At 41.6% G+C, this 23,766-nt stretch overlaps 1 protein-coding gene across 5 annotated transcripts in view; it reads left to right on the forward strand.

Moving 5' to 3' along the window:
- The window catches only part of IQCE (IQ motif containing E), an 81,195-nt gene extending 61,788 nt beyond the window's left edge, over nt 1-19,407 (forward strand). For 4 of the 5 annotated variants that reach the window (XM_074965186.1, XM_074965187.1, XM_074965184.1 and 1 more), the window contains 6 exons: nt 1,427-1,450; nt 5,578-5,688; nt 6,762-6,892; nt 11,985-12,106; nt 12,719-12,829; nt 15,668-19,407. In XM_074965186.1, the coding sequence (XP_074821287.1) occupies nt 1,427-1,450; nt 5,578-5,688; nt 6,762-6,892; nt 11,985-12,106; nt 12,719-12,829; nt 15,668-15,795 (627 nt within the window). In that variant the 3' untranslated portion in view covers nt 15,796-19,407. Of the gene's footprint in view, nt 1-1,426; nt 1,451-5,577; nt 5,689-6,761; nt 6,893-11,984; nt 12,107-12,718; nt 12,830-14,253; nt 14,848-15,667 lie in introns of those variants that run through there. The other variant, XM_074965188.1, reaches the window with a different exon arrangement.
- Nucleotides 19,408-23,766: the final 4,359 nt, after the last annotated feature.

The following is a 23,766-nucleotide window of genomic DNA, read 5'->3' on the forward strand; positions in this document are numbered from 1 at the left end:
TCTGTAGTAGCCAAGACTAGGATAAAGGAGTACTGAGTACTAGAGCTGGTCAAAACATTTCCACTGAAACTGTACTTTAACGGAAAACTGGGTTTTTGATTAAAATGACTTTTTTCATGATAAGTGTCTGCTTTCTGTTGAAAATTTTGATAGTTTTGTCAAAAGAAAACCAACCAGAAACTGAATATTTTTAATTTTTTGGCTAAAAACTGAACTATTTTGATTCTAAAATGCTGCTGCACTGTTCCTTGGGAATTGTAGTTAAGTTGCCTCATGTTCCCATCCTCCTCTGGGCTGGGCTCTCCAGCTTGACTTCTCCCATGACTCATCACAGCCATGTGATTCTCCCAGTATATGGCCTCCCTCACCAAGAGATTTCTCATGGGAGATGTAGTCTTACCAGAGATCCCAGCCTATAGAGCAGAAAGGGAGCATGAGGAACCCAAACTACAACTCCCATCAGGCACCCTCGTGACATTTCAGAATTTAAATATTAGATTTTGATTTTTCTTTCAAATTTTCAATGGATAACTTGGATTTTTTTTTAATTTTCATCAAAATTTTTCTCAGAAAGAAAACCTATTTTCCAGACAGCTCTGAGTACCGTAAATGAGGTAAAACAGAAATGCAAGACATTACAGATTTTTCAGAACTTGTATTTAAGTGCCAGAGTTGGAAACCAGTGCTGAGATGTTGAGGACAGGGAAAGAAGTGGAATTAAGACATTCTTTCCATAGCACAACCAGTCAGGGCCCAAATGTGAGAACCTGACTTTTAGAATATGTGAGACAGAAGCAAAATAAATGATGCAATGAAAAATAATAAAGTAAGGTGCATGAAATAAAGAGGTTTTAAATTATTTTGAAAGGTAATATAAAAAGTTTTGGGGAAATCCATTCCATGGCTTAGCGTTTCTGAGATCAGTAATTTGCAGAGGTAAATGGTGAGGCCAGTCCAGGTTCACGTAGGATAAAACTGTCAGTATATGTGGAGCTAAAATGAGTGGTCTTTGTAACTCAGTATGGTTCAGAGGGATGATTCTGCGCCACTTAAACCATCACTGCAAACCTGGAAATTCCTTAGCCTGAGCTTCATCCAGCTAGGATAAGGTGACAAATTAAAAGAATAGCTTATATTAAATTTTGTTTTATGAACAAACAAAGCAAATGATGCATCTCTATATCCATGATTTCAGGGGTTAGAAATAGGGGAACATAAAAAATCCGCTATCAAGCTAAAGAATAAACAATCCCCCGAAAAATCCAATTCCAGAAAGCTTCCCCAGGGAAGAAAAACTGGGCTTTTCAGTTGTTTTGGGATGCCTTTGTAGTAACTGTAAGAAAATATGAGATCTTTTGGAGTAATCTTTATTAAATAAAAGCCATAAATCCTTATGATATTAATTTAAAAGTTTTCTCCATTTCAGAAAGAAGAAATTGCTCTGGATCAGGTGAGTGTGTGTCGCACCAATAAAATGACAATTCAGGTTCACTTTGTAATAAAAAAGTATAAACAAGTAGTTATGTAATTTTTAAAGCAATTTTATTATGAGATTCAATATTCCAGCAGGAGCACTAGTGATTGCTATACTAATAGTTCAGGTTGTGTGACAGTTTACCTTGTGACATCCTGTTTTCAGTTGTTCATGACTTACTTAAACTTTCTCCTTTTGAGTTCAAATTTTCTGTACATGGTCTCTGCCAAAAGATGCATCCTTTTGGAAAATGGGAGCAAAAATGGTTCTGGAATTTTTGAGTATAAGGAACTGCAGGTGAGATGGAGAAGAGTTTTCCCATTATAATAAAATAATGCTTGCAACCTTTTTGTCTTCAGAAAGGCTGGATGTAGACATTTGACATGGAAACTGCCCTCATTAAGAAGTGCCTGTCGCAAGGCAAGTGTGCCCCGTCCCCTCGTGGGGTGGGGTAATTACTTTCCCCGTGGTTGCATCCTTACGACCACCCCTTGTCTTGGGGTAGTGTGTGTGACGGTAGGGTGACCAGATGGCCTGATTTTATAGGGACAGTCCCATATTTGGGGCTTTTTCTTATATAGGCTCCTATTACCCCTCCACCCCTGTCCCTATTTTTCACACTTGCTGTCTGGTCACCCTATATTACGGGTTTGGGCCCTTTGGGGTATCACCTGATGTGCTGGGGTTTAACTGAGCATCCATCCCCTGCTGGGTTCCCTTTTACTGCTTTGCTGGATTAGGCTCTCCGGCTTCTTGCAACACACACACACACACAGGTAGGGCCGCACCTCACTGCAGATACAGACTGAAGTCAGCTCTGTGTGAGAGGGCTCCCCCAGCACCCATGTGCCCACTCCCTTTAAGGGGTACAAACCCAAAGGTTTTATGAAATTCGCCCCCTCCCTCAATGTGGAGGGAGATATGCACAACTTCTTGTGTTCCTGTCCCCCCTGCCCCACTTAGAAATTACATAAACTGGGTTATATTATAATCAAGCAATAAGTTCATTAACTACAAAAGGTGAATTTTAAGTGAATATAAGAGATAACAGACAGAACAAAGCAGATTACTGAGCAAATAAAACAAAGTATGCAAGCTAAGCTCAATATACTTAAGAAACAGGTTACAAAATGTAATTTCTTACCCTAAATGTTATTTTAGGCTGGTTGCAAAGTTTCTGTGATTCAGAGTTCCAGTTATATTTCTTTTCAGACTGGACCCCTTCTCAGTCTGGACTCCCCCCAGCCTTCCCTTCAGGTGGCTTTAGCAGTCTTTCTTCTTGGGCAGACAGGCCATGGAGAGGAGGAGCCACGTTTGCCTTCCTCCCCACCCTTAAATAGGATTTACATAAGGTGGGAATCTTTGTTTCCAAAACTTGACCCCGCCCCACTTCCTTTCCAGTGGAAAGTTACAAGAAGTCCCAGGTAATATTTAGTATCAGGTGTCAAGACCGCCTGACTCTATAGTATCACAGCATCCATGAGTCAGTAGCAGTATTGAAAGTCCGCAGGAAGGCCAAGCCTTTTCACAGTCCATTGTCCTCACTGATGTGCCATCCGCCCTGTCTGGCTTTTCCAAAGTTGTACCTGAAGTGTTAGCTGTGGACATCGCCCAAAGTAACATAGTTGAAATACAGATACATAGTCAATATTCCTAACTTCAGATACAGAAATGATACAGGAATACAAATTAGATAATCACATTCAGTAAATTATAACCATTCCAATGATATCTTACAAGACCCATCTTGCATAAAGTACATCTACGTTATGTCCTATTCATATCATAAGCATATTTTCATAAAGAATATGGAGTGAAACGTCAGTGTGGCCTAGCAGTAAAAATCATTGTGGCCGCTCTCTCTCTCTCTCAAGGTTGTGTGGCCCAATGGCCAGAGTCAGGGTGACAACCCCTTCCCACAGAGCTCTGGGACCTAATGGCCTATGTCAATATGACTCCCTGGTTCGGCCGGGGTACATCACCTAGTGCTCAGAGTCACTGTGGCTGCCTGGCTCAGCAAGGTGGTATGGCCTAGCAGCAAGAGTCGGTAAGGTCACCCTCTCTCAGGGCTGTATGGCCTAGTGGCCTGAGTCAGCATAACTGTCCTTTCTGTGGGGCTGCATGGCCTCAGGGGAGTGAGCCATCACCCCAGGGTGGGTGGCAGCTGGGTAGGTGGACCCAGGCCCTCCCTTCTCCACCGGATCCCAGCTCAGGGCCCCTGTGAGTGGCAAGTATGCCTGTCAGTGGGGAATCCGCCCAAAACACGCTGACCCCATTTGATACCACAACTAGTCTCCCTGAGCTACTTCCTACCCGGTTCCTGTTGTCTGGATGATGCACCCACAGTCACCCCTCATGGTGAGGGAAGGGTAGTGTATCACCCAAGTCCCTGGGTAGGGTGCATCATGGGAGATGTAGTCCAGCTGGATAGCTCAGCTCATAAAGGATGCTGGGCGTTGGAGGAAACTGAAATAAAGCTCCCATGAGGCAACATAACTGAATAGCTGAATTGAAGTAGTTTGTTTAACAGGTGCTTAGATTTTTGACAAAACAATCAACAATTTTCCACAGAAAGCAGACATTTCTCCCAAAAAATTTTTTGTAGAAAACTCAACTGTTTTGATAGGGTTGATAGAAAATTTATGACCAGCCCTCATTGTAATAGAGTTCTTAATTGCATGATTGTATACTATTTCTCAGCTAGCACAACATAATATATGCATTTTCTTCTTTAGCCTTATAAAATCTGCTTTGAGTAGATTAGTAAAGAGAAGGATGACAAGTGCCAAAGCTCTTTCCACGCTCTTCCAGTGTGAAACTGTATATAACATCTATCAGAATGGTGATTTTAAAATGTCACTTTATACCCTTGATATCTTCTGATCTTTGGGGACCTAGTTCAGATTAAAATCTTTTAGCAGAGAGGAAGAACGTTTTGTTTAACATAATCACCAGAATGTTTGCCAGACTCCACTTGATTTCTGATGATGTTATCAAGCAGCAAAGCCTGCTGGGTAGCTGGGATCTAAGATGGTGTGACGGGGCAGATTGGCCCTGCACTAGTACAGAGGGGGTTAATCCTTCCCTCCTAGCAGAGGAAGCCCCACCCCTGAGGCTCTGCTGGGCATGCTCCACCTGAAAGTCAGGTATAAAAGCCTTCAGAGCTGCTCAGTCAGGGCTGACTGCCGAGGAGGAAGGGCACTTGGCATGGGCTCCAGCCCAGGAGTCGTTACAGCTCTTACCTACCAGGGAGTGGTACCTCCCACCCTTATGAGGTCAGCGTGTTTTGGAAGGATTCCCCGTTGACCCCGTGGCAGACCACTCCACCACTGTCAGTGCCCTGGGTTGGGGCCCAGTGGAGTTGGGTGGGCCGGATCACTCTACTGGGGGCCACCACCCCCTTGTGACGGCCCCCAGCACCAGCCACTGGGCCCCCTCTTTTGCCTCCAAAGGTGGCTGTATTGACTCTGGCTCCTAAGCTGCACTATCCCACTAGAGGAGGAGAATTAGGTGGACTCTGGCTATTAGGCCACACTGCCCTGGGGCACATTGAATGGACTCTGGCCACTAGACCGCATTACCCCTCTTGGGAAGAGGCAATAGATGGACCCTGGCCATTGGGCCACACTGTGCTGACTACTGGAGGGGGCGTTTAGAAAATGGATGTAGGCACAGAGAGGCGGGGTTGCCTCCTGCCCCCTGACTTAAGGGGTCGACAAGGTACAAAGCCTGCCACAGATGGGAATATGACTGCATTGCTGTATCTGTGAAATATGGGCTAATGTTTGTAGCTTGAATTTAATTGCATTTGACAGGGTCCATAATGTGCAGATTCTCGGGTTAAATTTACTGTGGAGTTGTATGTCTGTGCAGTTTTTTTATCATTTATAGGTTGGAACCCTTTTGGATTGCAGACCAGCGCATGTGAAGTGGTTAAGGGTGCCTCTTGATTAGAGGGGAAATGCCTGCACATCAAACAGTTGTCATTGCACAGGGAAAATAGTTCTCTCTCCTGTAATGCCTTTTTCCCTCTGGACTCAACTTTAATTTGTAGCTGCCATCTTTCAAGGGAGTTAACATCCATTTATCTCTCTCCCTGCTAGGCGGCTGTTGTGATTCAGGCAGCTTTCAGAGGACATTTAGCTCGGCAGAAATTGTTATTGAGTAACACACTCGGTCGAAAATCTCCCACCGTGCATAGCCTTGGAAATAAGGTAATTATTGGGGCAAGTGGGGACATAGACACAATGTGCTTCTTAATTTTTCCATTATTTACAGTCAGTTTACGGTGCAAAGTACTAGGCTTCCAGGTTTAGTTCTGTAACTTATCCAGTTGTTTTTTTTAATACTTTGGCCTGTGGTGTCATTTAAATTCCAGAATGTGTTAAGCCCATTTGTTGGCTTTCCCTTTTACCATCTACTTCATAGTCCTCCTGCAAAATAAAGCCATAGTATCTCTGTGCAGTAGGCTGCAACCTGTATCCAAGCTGCTTGCTTTCTTTATCTGGTTCTGTCATCAGGTAAGAGTAAAGGATGCAGCCTTTTCAAAAGCTGCACTGCACCCAGGCACTCATGGAGTCATAGCACTAGGCAAACGTTACTCATCGTGCTTTAGAAACAAGAAGTTGAAAATGATGGTTGGTTTGGAGTCTGGTATCCAGCATGGTCTGCTGAAGATTTGCAGTGTATTTCTTAAATCATGTCACACTTGGCCCTGAGTGCCAGGCTCTGAATATAAAAAGACTTCCTTACTGATTACACATTTTAGATGCAGTAAATGTACTGGTTTCCTAAGTAGCCGTTTAGATCTAGGACAGTCTAAAATGAATGAAGAATTCTCTAGCCAGGCCCTCCATCTCACTACACGTTATAATATTTAAGCTCAGCTTCAGCTCAGTTTGGTGGCACTGACAAACGTCTGCTTTATACAGAGGTCAGACCCATCTTGGAGACTGCCTTAACGCTCTTAGCTTGAGGATGAGTCCTGCCCACAATACCACTGAAATAATTTAACATTCATTTCAGCTGCCTACCCTTTATCTGTTTTGTAGTTGAATACAGGTGTTTCAACGTTCGTTGTTTAACAACTGTATGATGACATATTATCATTGGATCAATAGAAGTCTAGTAAAACCCCACTGGGCTGCAACCCAAAAGAAGTGAATGCTTGCTCACTGCCAGGGGACACCACATTCACGATCAAGAATAAAAATGTCAAAGGTGCGTTTATGTTGGCAAGGAATTTGTTAAAAGGCTGATTTTTTTTCTTTGGTCTCTTTACACTGAGGGCCCCAACATGTCTCACGGGTCCAGCTCTTTGAGCTTGTCTTCTGACTTCAAGGAGGAAGAAGAGGTTGTGACATTCATCCAATCAGTTTTCAGGGCTCACTTAGCACGTAAAGGACAGCATGAGGAAAGGTAAGTCAGGAGCAGAAGTCTTCACCAGGACACAGTATTCTTACTTATTTGCATGGCTATATCGATGTAAAATTGTAGTAGAGGCTCCAAGGCAGCAAAAGAGAGAGTCCCTTGGAGCAATAGGTATGTTCAGTATAAACAGTTAACAAGTAAAATGCATAGGAGGGGCATACAATAAAAATTCCCCATCCTTCTATTTCTGCAAGGGTTCTTGTTGAAACTGTAATCTCCTCAGGTATTCTCATCGTTTTTGTCCTTTGGAGGTGGGAAAAATAAGTGTAGAAAATGTTACATATGTGAAAGGTATAGTAATCAATCAGTGCTCACTGCTACTGTGCTGGGCTAGTGTACGGGGAGTCTAAAGCCCTAATCTTAAGGGGAGAAGGCTAGAATGGAATCTCATGTGCAGCCCAGTGGCTTTCATCAGCTGGAACACACTGGTTTGTTAATTTTTTAGACGTACAATGACTGGATTGAAAATCTTTTCCTCTCTTTGGTTTACTGCCCCCCTCACCCCCCCCCCCCCCCAAGCTTTAGATACTGTTAAGGTTACAGGACAAACCACACTACTGCCAGAGCTCACCCCTCAGGTGCCAAGCCCAAGCTTTCTCCTATCTCAGGATTCAGAGTAGCAGCCGTGTTAGTCTGTATTTGCAAAAAGAAAAGGAGTACTTGTGGCACCTTAAAGACTAACAAATTTACCTGAGCATAAGCTTTCGTGAACTACAGCTCACTTCATCGGATGCATTCACGAAAGCTCACGAAAGCTTATGCTCAAATAAATTTGTTAGTCTCTAAGGTGCCACAAGCTCTCCTTTTCTATCTCAGGATGGAATCCTATGATTCTCCCACACTAAGATCCCTGTGTACTAACTCTTAATTCCTCAACAGGGTTATTTGTCACAGGCAGCCCCCAGCCACTACACCTCTGCACTCTGGGGGCTGCCTGTGACAAACGGTCTATGCAGAGTGACCAGAAAGCCTTTTCTAAACTCTGTATGGTGTATTTTTGATAGTGGGAACACTGCATAGAGCAAGAGAACAAGGATTTTAAAACAATAAACAGTCTACATGCATTGTGTCAAACCAACATAACAGCTTTTTTTTGACATGATAACAAGCCTTGTGGATAGTGGGGAAGTGGTAGATGTGGTATATCTTGACTTTAGTAAGGCTTTTGATAGTGTCTCGCATGATCTTCTCATTAACAAACTAGGGAACTACAACCTAGATGGAGCTACTATAGAGTGGGTGCCTAACTGGTTGAAAAATTGTTCCCAGAGAATGGTTAACAGTCAGGCTGGAAGGTATATCAAGTGCGGTCCCACAGGCATAGCTGCCAACTCCATGGGTGCTCTGGGGCTGAAACACCCACAGAAAAAAATAGAGTGGATGCTCAGCACCCACCAGCAGCCCTGCGGATTGGCTCCTCCCCTTCACCCCTAGTGCCTCCCACCTGCCAGTAATCATCTGTTCAGTAGTGTACAGGAGGCTTTGGGGGAGAGGGGGAGTAGCGGGGTCAACAAGAGGTGCGGGGAGGGAGCAGAACGGGACAGGAAGAGGTGGAGCAGAAAGAGGCAGAGATGGGGTGGGAAGAGGCGGGGCGGAGGCTTGGGAGAAGGGGTGGAGTGGGGGGCGGGGCCTGCAGCAGAGCATGGGTTCAGTATCCCCGGGAAAATCACAAAGTTGGTACCTCTGCTCACATGGGTTGGTCCTGGGTCCGGTTCTGTTCAATATCTTCATCAGTCATTTAGATAATGGCACAGAGAGTACACTTATAAAGTTTGCAGATGATATCAAGCTGGAAGGGGTTACAAGTGTTTTGGAGGATTGGACTCTAATTCAAAATTATCTGGACAAACTGGAGAAATGCTCCGAAGTAAATAGAATGAAATTAAATCAGAACAAATGCAAAGTACTCCACTTACAAAGGAACAATTAAATGCACGCATACAAAATGGGAAATGACTGCCTAGGAAGGAATACTGGGAAAAGGATCTGGAAGTCATAGTAGATCACAAGCTAAATATGAGTCAACAGTGTAACACTGTTGGGGAAAAAATGCAAACATCATTCTGGGATGTATTAGCAGGAGTGTTGTAAACAAGGCATAAGAAGTAATTCTCCCGCTGTACTCTGCGCTGATACGGCCTCAACTGGAGTATTGTGTCCAGTTCTGGGCGCCACATTTCAGGAAAGATGTGGACAAATTGTAGAAAATCCAGAGGAGAGCAACAAAAATGATTAAAGGTCTAGAAAACATGACTTATGAGGAAAAATTGAAAAAAATGGGTTTGTTTAGTCTGGAGAAGAGAAGACTGAGAGGGGACATAACAATTTTCAAGTATATAAAAGATTATTACAAGGAGGAGGGAGAAAAATTATTCTTGTTAACCTCTGAGGATAGGGCAAGAAGCAATGGGCTTAAATTGCAGCAAACACAGTTTAGGTGGACATTAGGAAAAACTTCCTAACTGTCAGGGTAGTTGAGCATTGGAATAAATTGCCTAGGGAGGCTGTAGAATCAGGGATGGCATAGATAATACTTAGTCCTGCCTTGAATGCAGGGGACTGGACTAGAAGACCTCTCGTGGTCCCTTTCAGTCCTACAATTCTATGATTCTGTGCAGGCCTGTCCCCCTGATGTTAGCTAGGTAACCCAGTTTCTTCAGGCTCCTTCTGCAGAACCCCTCTGTGTCTGGGCCCGTTCTTCTGGACAAGCCAGTATGAGGGACTTTTAAACATTTTAATATCCTTTTGATCTTAGGTCCCCAGCCCTGGCAGTCAGTCTTTTAACTTTATTGGAGCCATGGTCCATGGACCAGTTAATAGCCCAGACATCATTTTTCTTAAAGACTCATTAAGTGTTTTCTTGAAGAAAATAAGAACGGCCATACTGGGTCAGACCAAACGTCAATATAACCCAGTATCCTGTCTGCTGACAGTGGCCAATGCCAGGTGCCCCAGAGGGAATGAACAGAACAGGTAATCATCAAGTGATCCATCCCCTGATGCCCATTCCCAGCTTCTGGCAAACAGTGGCTAAGGACACCATTCCTGCCCATCGTGGCTAATAGCCATTGATGAACCTAGCCTCCATGAATTTATCTAGTTCTTTTTTGAACCCTGTTATAGTCTTGGCCTTCACAACATCCTTGGCAAAGAGTTCCACATGTTGACTGTGCATTGTGTAAAGAAATACTTCCTTTTGTTTGTTTTAGACAAGCTGCCTATTAATGTCATTTGGTGACCCCTTGTTCTTGTGTAATGAGCAGGAGTAAATAACACTTCCTTATTTACTTTCTCCACACCAGTCATGATTTTGTAGACTTCTATCATATCTTCCCTTAGTCGTCTCTTTTCCAAGCTGAAAAGTCCCAATCTTATTAATAGTTCCTCATACAGAAGCTGTTCCATACCCCTAATCATTTTTGTTGCCCTTTTCCAAATCCAATATATCTTTTTTGAGATGGGGTGACCACATCTACTCGCAGTATTCAAGAGGTGTGCATGCCATGGATTTATATAGAAGCAATATGATATTTTCTGTCTTCTTATCTATCCCTGTCTTAATGATTCCCAACATTCTGTTCGCTTTTTTGACTGCTACTGCACAAGTGGATGTTTTCAGAGAACTATCCACAATGACTCCAAGATCTCTTTCTTGAGTGGTAACAGCTAATTTAGACCCCATCATTTTATATGGGATTATGCTTTCCAGTGTGCATTACTTTGCATTTATCAACAATGAATTTCATCTGCCATGTTGTTGCCCAGTCACTCAGTTTTGTGAGATTCCTTTGTAGCTCTTTGCAGTCTGCTTTGGACTTAACTATCTTGAGTAGTTTTGTATCATCTGCAAATTTTGCCACCTCACTGTTTCCCCCTTTTTCCAGATCATTTATGAATATGTTGACTAGTACTGCTCCCAGTACAGACCCCTGGGGGACACACTGTTTACCTCTCTCCATTCTGAAAATTGACCATTTATTCCTACCTTTTGTTTCCTGTCTGTTAACCAGTTACAGATCCATGAGAGGACCCTCCCTCTTATCCCATGACAGCTTAATTTTCTTAATAGTCTTTGGTGAGAGACCTTGTCAAAGGCTTTCTGAAAATCTAAGTACACTATATCCATTGGATCTCCCTTGTCCCCATGCTTGTTGACCCCCTCAAAGAATTGTAGTAGATTGGTGAGGCATGATTTCCATTTACAAAAAGTATGTTGACTCTTCCCCAACAAATTAAGTTCATCTATGTGTCTGACAATTCTACTCTTTTTACTATAGTTTCAACCAGTTTGCCCAGTACTGAAGTCAGGCTGACTGGCCCGTAAACTCCAGCATCACTTCTGGAGGCCTTTTAAAAAAATTGGCGTCACATTAGCTATCCTCCGGTCATTTGGTACAGAAGCTGATTTAAATGATAGGTTACAAACCACCGTTAGTAGTTCTGCAATTTCACATTTGAGTTCCTTCAGAATTCTTGGGTGAATACTATCTGGTTCTGGTAATTTATTACTGTTTAATTTATCAGTTTGTTCCAAAACATCCTCTAATGACATCTCAATTTGGGACAGTTCCTCAGATTTGTCACCTAAAAAGAATGTCTAAGGTTTGGGAATCTCCCTCACATCCTCAGCCATGAAGACCGATGCAAAGAATTCATTTAGTTTCTCTGCAATGGCCTTAAGGTCCTTGAGTTCTCCTTTAGGTATATTTTCTCTAGTCATGGTTTTGTTTCCTGCTTGTTTTTTCTAAAAGCCCCGTGTTTATTTTGCATCATATAGTCAGGAAGCATCCTTACAGCAATCGGACTGTCATAGAGCATATAGAGCAATAAAGTAATACAGAGCAGGTATATGTCATCCACGCTGCCCAACATTGTTCCTTGGGAGATGAAACAAGGAGGTGGTTGTAACATAAAGTCCACCTGTGAAATCTCATCTGGTTTACATGTTATCACCTCTGTGAGTCATTATAGTTTTATTTATTTATTTATTTCGACTGTATCTGTCTCAGGTTTCCTGCCTGCATCTCTGCAGGTGGATTAGTGATCCCTGTTTCATGCTAATGCAGTGCATCTTTTGCAGGCCCTCTGTCTCCGGAGCTTCAAGTGAAAGAACATTCCCTGCTGTTTCCAATAGGAAGAAGAAACAAATCTCACCAGCACTCAGCAAACCTTTCCCTTCAGCCTTCACATCAACCTCTCCTGGTAATCTCATTTCCCTCTATGTTCAGGAGTATGTGGGCTATGAATGGGCACTCTCACAATTTTAAAGAGAACTTTAGGTCTAGTGAAAGATTGGTAGTCTTGAAGATTGAAATCCTGTAGCCACAAAATAGATACCCAGACAGTGTGTTTGCAAGTTCCCCACATACTGCCCTGCCTATTTGTCACAACCTTGAGTTGGAGTGGCTGCCTCTAGGGGTAAAAGGGTAGTATCCAAGAGGATATGGTGTTCCTCTGTGCAGCCTGTCTGCTTCCAGCTCACCCCTACCATGTAGATGTACTTTGGGAGTTTCCATGACATTTCAGGCTTCAACCATGGAGAAGTTGGGAGGATTTCACCTTTCTTGCTTAAAGGGAATAGAGTTATCTGATAATAAAGAAGCATCCCCAGTCAGCCAAGCATCCCCAGTCAGCCAAATAAATGTGGTAATGTCTTTTCAGCTGTCTCCAGGTACAAGGGAGACCAGGTAAATAAAAAAAACTTTAGCTCTAGAAAATCTGGCTAACTAGTGCTACTATAATACAAATAATTTAATAATAATAAAGCACCATCACTATGCAGTCATGACGTTTCTGACTGCTGAATTATTCCAGATGATGAAGACAATGAAGTGACCAGTGAAGAAGTTGTGGAAGAACTTACTGCTGAAGGGAGAGAGAGGAGATCAAGGGAACGCAAACTTTCCTCCTTGCAGCCCTCTTCTGGTGAGTATTGGAAGAAAGAGGTGGGAGGCAAAGGGGTGTTTGTTCATTGCCCCTAAGAAAGTGGCAGGTTAGAAAATATTGGAGTTTAGAAAATATTTAGCTTGCCACTGAAGAGAGAGCAAGCATATCCGTAAATATAAATCTAACAGATGTTGTTTTCGGGCTTGATACTACATGTCTCTTTGGACACTTTGCCTTTAGGCATGGTCATTTATAGGTAGCATAACCAAATCCTCCCAAAAGGCAAATACAACTAACTACTGAATGAAGGAGAATGCTCTGTCATAAATATCATCTTGATGAGTGACTCTGACAACCCTGCAGTTGGTTATAATTTGTTAACCATTTGAATCCATTCCATTCACTAAAAGTCCAACTTCCCTAACTCTTAGCTCGTGCCTGATCTAACCATCTGCTAGTGAAATAGGCCCCCACTGCAATAATGCTCTTCCCTGGTCATGTCATACCTATGAAGAGACTCGATAGCTTTAAATTATTCAGCTGCTGAATGAGCTCTTCACCTCATACCTTCCAACCTCAAACTTGCATTTGATGACCTCTAGATTTTTGATCAGCTGTAAGTGTTCTGTGGAAATACATTTTGCAAGAAGTCATTTGGTTACCCTGCCCTTTGGCATTCTTTTCAGATGAGTTGTGAATGTTGAAGTGTTAAAGAGGACTTGTATATAGGCTAGTATCAGTAGGTATTATCCAGGTTTAGTGGCATCTTGGCTTTCATTGTATTGTCTCTACTGGATTCATAGATTATAAAATCAGAAGAGACCACTGTGGTCCTCTTGTCTGACCATCTTCTAACACAAGCCACATGACTTTCCCTGAATTAATTTGTTTAAACTAAAGGATATCTTTTCAAAAAAAATCCAGTCTTGATTTAAAAATTGCCAATGAGGGAGAATTTGTCACAACCCTTGGTAAATTGTTACAATGGCTAATTACCCGCAGTTAATAATGTGTGCCTTACTTCTAGTCTGAAATTGTTTAGCTTTAACTTCCAACCATTGGATCCTGTTATACCTTTGTCTGGTAGGCTAAAGAGCCCGTTATCAAATTTTTGTTCCCCAAATAGGTATTTAGTTTATAAACTTTAATGAAGTCACCTCTTAACCTTCCCTTTGTAAAACTAGATTGAGCTATAAATAGAGAGGTAAAACTCCACTGTGTGGAAAATGCTAAAATAAGTGGTATTTTATTCAACGCCTTCACTTCATGTGACTTCTGTAACTATTTCAAGTCCAGAACTTCCTGAAGATAAGCAAACAGTCTTTGGAGACTGATTTTTAAATGTATTCAATAAGATCCTACTTGTTCAGTCACATTTGTTCCTTCCTATAAAGTTGGGCAGATATGGGTGACAACCACAATATGTGAAACTCATTGGCTTATAACTTCCTTCTCCATCTCAGGGTGAAGCTCTGCATTTCTGCTTTCGTGATTTAACTAGAGTGGTATCTCTTCCCACCTCTGTAGTAGTATATAATGGACTCTCGGAACACAACTAAGCTAACTCAAGCTGCTTAGCGGTGATTATTATTTATTTGTATTGCAATACTGCCCAAAGACCCCATTCAGAATAAGGACCTTATTGGGCTAAGTTCTGTACAAACGCAGACTTAGAGTTCTTGCCCCAAAGAGCCTAAAAAGAGGACAAAAAGGGGGAAAAAGAGCAAGATAGTATGTACCAGCAAAGTTACCAGGTTAATGACCAGGTATGTCTTATTAGAGAGACAAAGACTGACCATTTAGAAACAAGCAGTTTATTGTGGGAGTCACATCTTTTTATTGCTATGTCAGCTTCTAAGAGTTCCCTTTATTTGCTCCTATCCTCAGTACTATTAGTTCATAAATCATTTTTCTAAAAATCTTCCTTCATCTTTTCAGCAGCAGTCCACAGAATGTACATAGGTGCATTTAACTGGGGGTGGGGGTGCACATTTCATAGCTTCTGTCAGCTGAACACATTGCACATACCAGAGGATCCTTGCTTTCCTCCAGTCCCCCTCCCCCCCAGACCCCCCACAAAGTCTCTGTGTACCATCCTCCCATCCCCCTCTATTTCAGCGAATTGTCCGATCCCCCAGCCCCCTCTCACAGGGGCTCTGTGTGTCTTCTTCCCCCCAGCCACGGTCCCCCGTTCCACACGCTCTGTGTGCATGCCTCTAGCCCCCCTCCCCCTCCTCAACATTCTTAGTACTTTTCTTTCTTTCCAGGAGTCAGCAGAAAAATACCATCAAGTTAAGTGCAGGACCTTCCTCCATTCATCCAAAAAAAATTTTTTTTTTTAAAGATAAAACATAGTCTGGTGAAAGTTTTTTTTGTTGTTAATATTTACATACTATACCAACATATTTATGTATGGTACTTTATAATGCTTAGTGAGTCATCAATCATTGTCCTCAGCCACCTGTCTCCCATTTCTTTATGCATGACTGTCTGAAGCCCTCTCCATGACATTTCCACTTAACTTGATCTTGCTTGGGTCAATTTTTCCTTTGCTAGCCTGCTAATAAATAACTGTTTTTATGATGTGAGATGACTTCGGTCTCAAATTGCTTTATTTTATGGTGTGTAACCACTTGAGAAGATTTTGTGACAATAAGACAAATCAGGCATGGTCAGTATATCAGTTTAATGCTTGCCATGCTCTTTCAGGAAAGGGGAAAGGTAATAGTTGTATGCAGGAAAAAGAGGGAACAGAATTATTCTTAACCATAAGTCACTGTGGTAACCTAATGGCCCAGAGGTATTACACTTCCCACAAGGGCCTGGTTTTGTCAATGATGTTTATTGATGCTCCTGTCTCCTTTGTGGTTTTTTCAGTCATGTCCTCCCAGAACCAGTTGCAGCCCACACTCTCTCCGCATTCGGATGAGGCTCACTCAGACGATTCGGATGATAGTGTAGTCTCTCCATCGCTGCTGGTGAAGAAAAATTACTCCCACTTCTAGGTTCGTGGGGGTTCTTCTCATTCCCTTTTACAGGCCTGTTTCACAAACGAAAGAAAATGTTTTCTTCTTTCTGGCAAGATAAAGCAAGTAGAGGGTTAAAAGGGGCAATGTCACCTTAAAGCCATTGTTTTTCAGCCATGAAAAATCATTCTGTTTTATATAACCTCTCTACTGACTGTGTCTCTCTAACCTCATTACTGTATTTCTTTCCTGTTCTTATTATATTGTGAGTGGGGAAGTTAAACTGTTCAATAGTTCACAAAAAGAAAAGGAGTACTTTGGTTAGTCTCTAGGGTGCCACAAGTACTCCTTTTCTTTTTGCGAATACAGACTAACACGGCTGTTACTCTGAAACCTGTTCAATAGTTGTGCATCAGCAGGATCTTTACAGTGCTGTTGATGTGTATAATGCTTCACAGTCAGGAAAGAAGAGAAGGTCCTTTCCCTAAAGAGTTTACAATCTAGAGGCCCAATCCTGCAACTCTTACTTGACCAGTTTTTACTCTTGTGAATAGTCCCATTGACTTTAATGTAGAGTAGATGTGGGTACAAGAGATGAAGATAGACAGAGGAAGGAACTGCACACATTGGGCAAAAGGATGCATGCACGGTGTTCTGAATGCATGTTTGTAACCATTAGCTTGTGTGTGCTAACTGAAACCATGCCATAAGATCCGCTTTATTGAATAGCTACTTAATTTTAATTTTTTGTGCTAAATATATCCATTATGTGCAGAACTTAGTTTAAGGCTTTTAGAAAGCTCTCTCTGTCATAAGTGTATTATGCCATATGTGTGTCGGCAGTTGAACTTAAATTATTGCATTTACCAAGTATGTATTTTCTAGTACAGATTGTGTACTGTACTGTATGTGAAATATGTAACCATGTAAACCATTGCATTTACTATAATGGTATCCATGGAGAGAATGCATAATGATGGGGAGTGGTGTGTGAGGGATGCCTTCGTGTTTATGATATGTAAATGGAGCAAAGCAGACTCATCAGTGGATTATGCAGGGTTATCTTTAATTTGTGAAAATATTTCAGAGGAAATAACTGTTATGTGTTCTGTTTTAGCTTACTGTACTTTTCAATGTCTGAAATGTCATCTATACAGATGGATCAATCTGCCGAACACTACTGTATTTTAAAATCTGATATTATTTTTCCCCCCATATGTCATCTTCTATCTGAGGTTCTCAACATGATTTATAAACATTAATGAATTTTGCACCCCTGTGAAGGAGGTAACGATTATTATCAAGAAATTGTGGCACAGAGTGGTTAAGTGACCTACCCAAGGCCACACGGGAAATCTGTTGCTCTTTTGATTCTCAGTCCGCTACCTAACCTTTTCCCATCTTTCCTCCATAGTGGCAGAGAAGTGAGCTGTCAATAACTCGCAGGACTGCTTAAACACAAGTGTAATTTGTGGGGAGTGAAAAGGAATATTGCATTCTAATGCTGACTGTAACTAAAGAAAATATACTTTTAAATGTTCCTTCATTCAGTGTTGTTTGAGCAGGAGTGCAAATAGATGTCGCATACATCAGAAGGCAATAGCATGTTTCAATTCTGTAAATATGTTCAGTAACTCAATAGGATTCTTAGGGAGTCCACCTATTCTCCTGAGTAGAGGGCTAGCACTGCATTTAGCAGCTGCTTGCTAAGGATGTCATCAAGAAGTTCTTGAGTCCCTTGTACACCCAAACTACACTTCTAGGTATAAGATTTTTATCACATTCTCTCCCTCCTTCTCTTTTTTTTAAATTAAAAGTCAGTCAGCATTGTTATGCTGAATACTAATAAGTCAGTTCTTCATTGCAATCAGGGGACTGAGACTATGCTTTATCTGAGGTTTATCGTAGTTCGTGCCAGTACTTGCAGCCAAAGAGGAAACTGGATGGCTGCAGCACAATGCAGCTGATTTCATTTAATTCCATCAGTGGAAATGTTGTCTCCACTATTTCCAGAGGCAGTTGTTGGGAGCTCTCCCATACCCAATGTAGTCTGTGGAATGTCATTTACACTCCCATTGGATAGGGTATTCCGCTGTTACTGCAGTCACGTGATTATCATGGGGGGGAGGGAGAGGAGAGAAAAACAATTCTCTTGGCCAAAGCTGAAAGAAGACGTTTTCCTTCTTTTCTGAAACAGTCACGTAAACTATGAGAGAGGTTGTCAGTTAGTTAAAATGGTGGTAGGTCTGTAAAAGTTGCTTATGTCTAAAATTTTAGGTCTTAAACTGTGGTTAAGTGTCATGGATATGCCTCTAGAGACTAGAAAGAGCTCAGGGCTCTGACAGGTTAAGGGGATAGTGTGTGGTACGTGGCATGTGCTAGGGCCAAGACTGGACCAGAATGGCTTCCCAGCCTCTACTCTGTGTGGAAATACTTGGATGGTGAATATAATGGATAGAATACTCTCTTAAAATAGTAGGCAGTAATAAAGAGCTATTAACAAAGCATTAGGAACCAGATACAGAGCAGAGAGGCTTTCATTTTCACTAAGCAGTGAATCGTTTTAAAAAGGATATTTGTGGTCAGTAATAGCATCAGCAGACAAGTTCCAGGATAGAGTAGAGGGAATATCTCTCTGAGGCACAGAGTGAGTTCGGGTTAAAGGGGACACAACTTTGTGTGGGGTGGGACAAATCAAAATGTGTCTGGAGGGAAACTAATTCAAAGTTTGAAATCTGAGCTGTCAAAAAAATGATGTTCCCTTGAGTACTGCACTCCTGCTCCCCTCTTAGTTTGGAAAGTAACTGCACTCATTTTATATCATAGCCCTGACCTGATATGGGCAGAAGGGAAAAACCTACAATATTAGTAGCTTTTAATGTTGCTTTATTTTATTTATTAAAGGAATACATTGAAAGCAATATAGAAATACTGACTAACGTTGCGAGCTTTATTTTATTCCTATCTGTCTCTGAGTGTCAATAACAAAAAGCTGAGACGAGGCTTGAAGGAAGGAATACTCTCAAAGTAGATCACAGCACTACATCCTCTTTCTCCCCCTAAACCCACCATGGAGATCAGGAAATGAAAATCAGCGTAGCTCAGACCTGTCTAGACACAGCTCCTATAAAAACTCATTCAGGTTCTGAGAAATAAATGTTCGCTGCAGAAGGCACTGATAACCTCGTGAGGGCTTCAAGGCCTGAATGAAAATTAAACTCCATTATAACCTATCTAATCTAATTGCAAATTTTCCATTTTGCTCTTGTAGAAGTGCTCTCTGTGCCAGTGTTGCCCATTTTAAATCTATTGGAAGACAAAATGGACATCAGTGTGTGTGTGTGTGTGTGTGTGTGTGTGAGTGCATTTGCGTGTGTTTAGTCAGAATACAACTTTCTTGAGACTACATCTCCTCCATTCTCTTCTTGGTCCTGAAGTGCCTATGCTTGTTAATACATTTTAAATGTGGCATCCACGCCTGATATGTTTATTGTGTTCTGCATAGAATTAAAAAAAGAATTCCAGACAAAAATCAGTTTTTAATGTAGATTAAATGTAAATGTATTAACCTTGGAACACTAGGAAGAGACAATATATTTTATGATCTTTTTAATATTTTATTTAGAATTGTGAAAATGTTGTACATAATTTATACTGAGATCTTTTGGATTTAAAATCAATTACTATATATTATCCTCTAATTATTGAACTTTATAAATAAAGTTTGTTTATAAATTAATTGTTCATGAATAATTGCATCAGAAATTGCCTCTGATTATGTTATTACCCTGACTTATACTGCATTAAAGATGTGGTCACTATATTTTCATTTGGGTCATTGTTCAACCCTTTGCCAGAGGTTGTCTTGCTGCACCAGGTGTGCCTAGACCCTCTTTTTTTTTATGTTCCACAGGACAAATGAGGAGATGGAGTAGCGGAAAAGTGAAGATAAGAGTGGGATAGAGTTTGTGTTAACTATACTCCTAATGTCCTCATCTAAGTAGGTAGGGGGAGGAGGGGAATTAAGGATGAGACATTCTTTAACTCTGTCCAAAGCACAAGTGGAATTGACGGAGACGATAGATTCATATGTCACATATTTGTTTCTGGTGTTCTGTTGAAAAGAAGAGTCCTGAAAATGTACTGTTACAACCAAAACTGCCACTGCCTCAGATTTTCCTGCTTTGTGCAGCCAACAAGAAGTTTCATCTGTATCTCTTTCTGTGTTGTGGCATAAAATTCAAGTGTAAGACTCAAAAGAAACTTCATGCCAACTGCATGAAGCACTTACTGTAAGCAGAGAAAGATGAAGTGTACAGGTTTCCTGGGTTCTTGATGATGACAGAAGTGGACTGACTTCTCAGTAGTCTCCTTTCCTATTATGGGTGGATTAAGACTAACCTGGGCCTGGATTACTCCCAGGGGAATTCTGCACCACTGTGCAGTGCAGAATTTTGCAGAACTTAATGCATGCAGAATTTCCTTTCCCCCAGAAAAATGGGCTGCAGTGCTGCTGGCCACCACTAGGGGCTGCTGGACCCAGCAGAGCCTCCTTCACACAAAGAAGACACTGCCAGGGGGAGGGGAGGGAATTAGAGGGTTCCCTGCACGCCTTGAGGGAAGGAGATGGCAGTGTGCAGGAAACTCTGCACAAGCCTGAGACCCAGCATCAGGCTGTTTCTCCCTCTGGATCCCTGGGCTCTGAGGGGTAACAAGCTGGGTGCCTGGGTCAGGGGGGCAGGCTATGGCTGAGCTCTAGGAGGGATGGAAGGAAGGAGGGAGGGGGCAGGTGTCTGGGCTTGGGGGCCACAGCTGAGCGCTGGAGAGGAGGAGGTGTGGGTATGTGGGCTGGGGGGTCCTTGGCTGGACTCTGTGGGGAGGGGATGCGGTTAACTGGGCTGAGGGGACCCTGCGGCTGGGCTCTGGGGGTAGGTGGTTCGTGTGTATTGGCTGGATTGTGGGTGTCTGGCCCCCTGGGTGGGATCGGGGCCAGGGAGGGGGCAGAGAACAGGAACTAAGTTGTCATAGGGGTTTCTTTAACTCCCTGCTTCTGGGGGAATTTTTGTGAGTGTCTGTATTGCTACAGATATACTTGCTGACAGGTATTTTGAAATAAATTACCAAAATAATTGAAACTGGTGTGATTAGGTAGTATTTTGACAAATAAAATTTGCAGAATTTTAAAATATTGTGAGCAGAATTTTTTATTTTTTGGCACAGAATGCCTGCAGAAGTAGCCTGGATTCACCAGAACCATGGAGTGCTCTGCTTTAAGACCAGGCAATGGTGGAAATGCACAGAACAATACACTTAGCAGTAGGCTCTGTAATCTGCTAGAAGGCAGACAGAAATAAGAATCCCAGGGTTGCAAAGATTTGTGGTTAATGTGCCTTCATCGCCATCATCTCTGGATGTTTAAACTGTGTTGGGAGATGAGGGAGAAGGAATTGGGCTGTGGGTGTCTCTGTTTTTTGCTGAAAATAGCATATCTAGAAGGTGGCATCCTAGCATTTCCCAAGATGAATGGAGTAGGATTGCAGAAATGCTGCTGAGATACATATGTCATACTGACCTCTCACTGATGTCCTGTAGTTTAGCCCCCAGCCTCAAAAGGGTCATAAAATGACCTAGCATTAGTCACAGTACAAGCCAGCATTTTAAAAAATCTGTATATGGGGTAAAATCTTTACTACCACATGCAAGATCTGATAGCCAATGAGCTAGTATGGGCTTCACAGCATGATATAGTCTGAATTATCCAAACTCAAAACATAACATCCAGGGGTGTGGGCCTACTTGTTGCTTAATATGATTCTATAGCACAACCAGAAAGAGTTACATTGAATAACTAAAGAAAAATGTATGAATGGTTTGACTGACTGACTGACTGTCAGAGAGTCCATGAAGAGTAAGTGCTTTTACATTTACTAGGTCTATCTGCTTTTTTTCGAGCTATCACATGGGCTGAAGTGGGCCACCCAGTTGCATGTCTCGTTTTGAAGGTTTAAATGGGCCTTAATCTCACCATCTCTTCAATATCTTTCATTTTGGAGATCCATTCCTTTTATTGACTGATTGATTGTATCTGGTGAATCTTGAACAAAGCTAATGAATTACAAAATATATTACTACTGCTACACATTAGCCAATTGTTAGTAACTAAGGGCCATTTTTTCCAGCAGGACTGCCATCTTAGAAGATGGCATTTGAAGTTGGCTCCAACTGATTAGAGAACATTTTTTTATGTAAAGGTGAATTACTTGCATCTTCTATTCCTAAATATATCTTGCTACAGTGGTTATTCTGTTCATTTGTTTTGGTGATAGTGGGAGAAATACCCTTTTTTTAAAAAAAAAATGGGGAGGGACAAGGCCACTAAAATCTAATCAATGGGGGCCTGATAGCCATCAGTCTTCATGTAAGCAAGAATTACCTAAATAGGCTCACATAAGAGATGCAAAATATCTAAGAGATCAGAGTCCTTTCTGCTTTCAGTCACAGAATATACCGTAGCTCCTCTACAATAGAAAATATACCTAGTATTAAATACTATACTTGACCGCTACTTTCTAGATCAGTGGTTCTCAACCAGGGGTACACATACTCCTGGGGATACGCAGAGGTCTTCCAGGGGGTACATCAACTCATCTAGATATTTGCCTGCTTTTACAACAGGCTACATAAAAAGCACTAGCGAAGTCAGTACAAATTAAAATCTCATATTACAGACAATGCTCTATAAACTATACACTGAAATGTAAGTACAATATTTATATTCCAGTTGATTTATTTTATAATTATATGGTAAAAATGAGAAAGTGAGCCATTTTTCAGTAATTGTGTACTGTGACACTTTTGTATTTTTAAGCCTGATTTTGTCAGCAAGTAGTTTTTAATTGAGGTGAAACTTGGGGGTACGCAAGACAAATCAGCTTCCCAAAAGGGGTAGTCTGGAAAGGTTGAGAGCGACTGTCCTAGATTAAAGAGTGCATCTTTTTCTCTGCATTATATTTTCCCTTACACCTGTTATTGATTTTGTGAGGCAGCTTCAAAGCATTGATACCTCTTTTTGTTCCCTTTAACCTAGCCCTCGTTCCAATAGCTTCATGTCCAGTTCTCTCCTGTAGCATACAACTGCAGGCAAGGCATGTTCGCTACCATTCTTCAGCCTGCAGGAGCTCCAGCTTGTATATCACTTTGACCCTCATGAGGTGCCCCGAGATGATGATATTGTTATTCTGTCATTTATACTCTTACTTAATTGTATTCAGCTTTTTGTAATTCAAACAGACTGAAACACTTTGGAATGATTTACAGCAGTGCTGTCAAACTAGGTCTCAATGTTGTTTTGAGGGCTCTATGTTCTATTGATTGCTGACAGTCTGAGAGCACAGTGGATGCAGAAGAGATTTTTTTCCTGTCCATGAGCCTGTTGAAGCAGGAACATCTGTAGGACGGATTCCAACCAAGAACATTTCAGCTTATAATTATGAGACATAAATACCTTGCCACTGGTTACCTGCATGAGGATATTTCCAGCTTTCACAGTGAGCTCTGTCAGCTTCTTGTCCTAGGATTGTCAATTGCAGCTTGTTGAACTGAAGGTGAAAAAGCTTAGAACATGTGAATCCAAAATAATGTCTGCCTCCTCCTTGATGGCACTTAAACAAAACAAAAAATTAAGCAAAACACTTTGACCAGTATCCTGCAGTCCTTGTGCAGGAAAATGGGAGCTTTTCTTACAAAAGGGCCGAAGGGTCTGGGCTTTTATAGCTCATATTTACTCCTTTTTAGCAATGCTACTGTATGTCTAGCCCTGAATCCTCTGTGTTTTAAAATCTGCTTACCATTTATTATAAGGATTCCTTGAAACTGTTTTTGTCTATGCAGAAAGCCCCTCCTCAGTAAAAAGACATTAAAATCAACTATATATTTCAAAACATTTACAGAAACTAACATTTTATCCTAGTTTTTTAAAGAGCCCATTTTTGTCTTTTGCTTTCCATATCT

Source organism: Natator depressus, chromosome 10 (genome assembly GCF_965152275.1).
Source record: "Natator depressus isolate rNatDep1 chromosome 10, rNatDep2.hap1, whole genome shotgun sequence".
Classification (NCBI taxonomy): Eukaryota; Metazoa; Chordata; order Testudines; family Cheloniidae; genus Natator; species Natator depressus.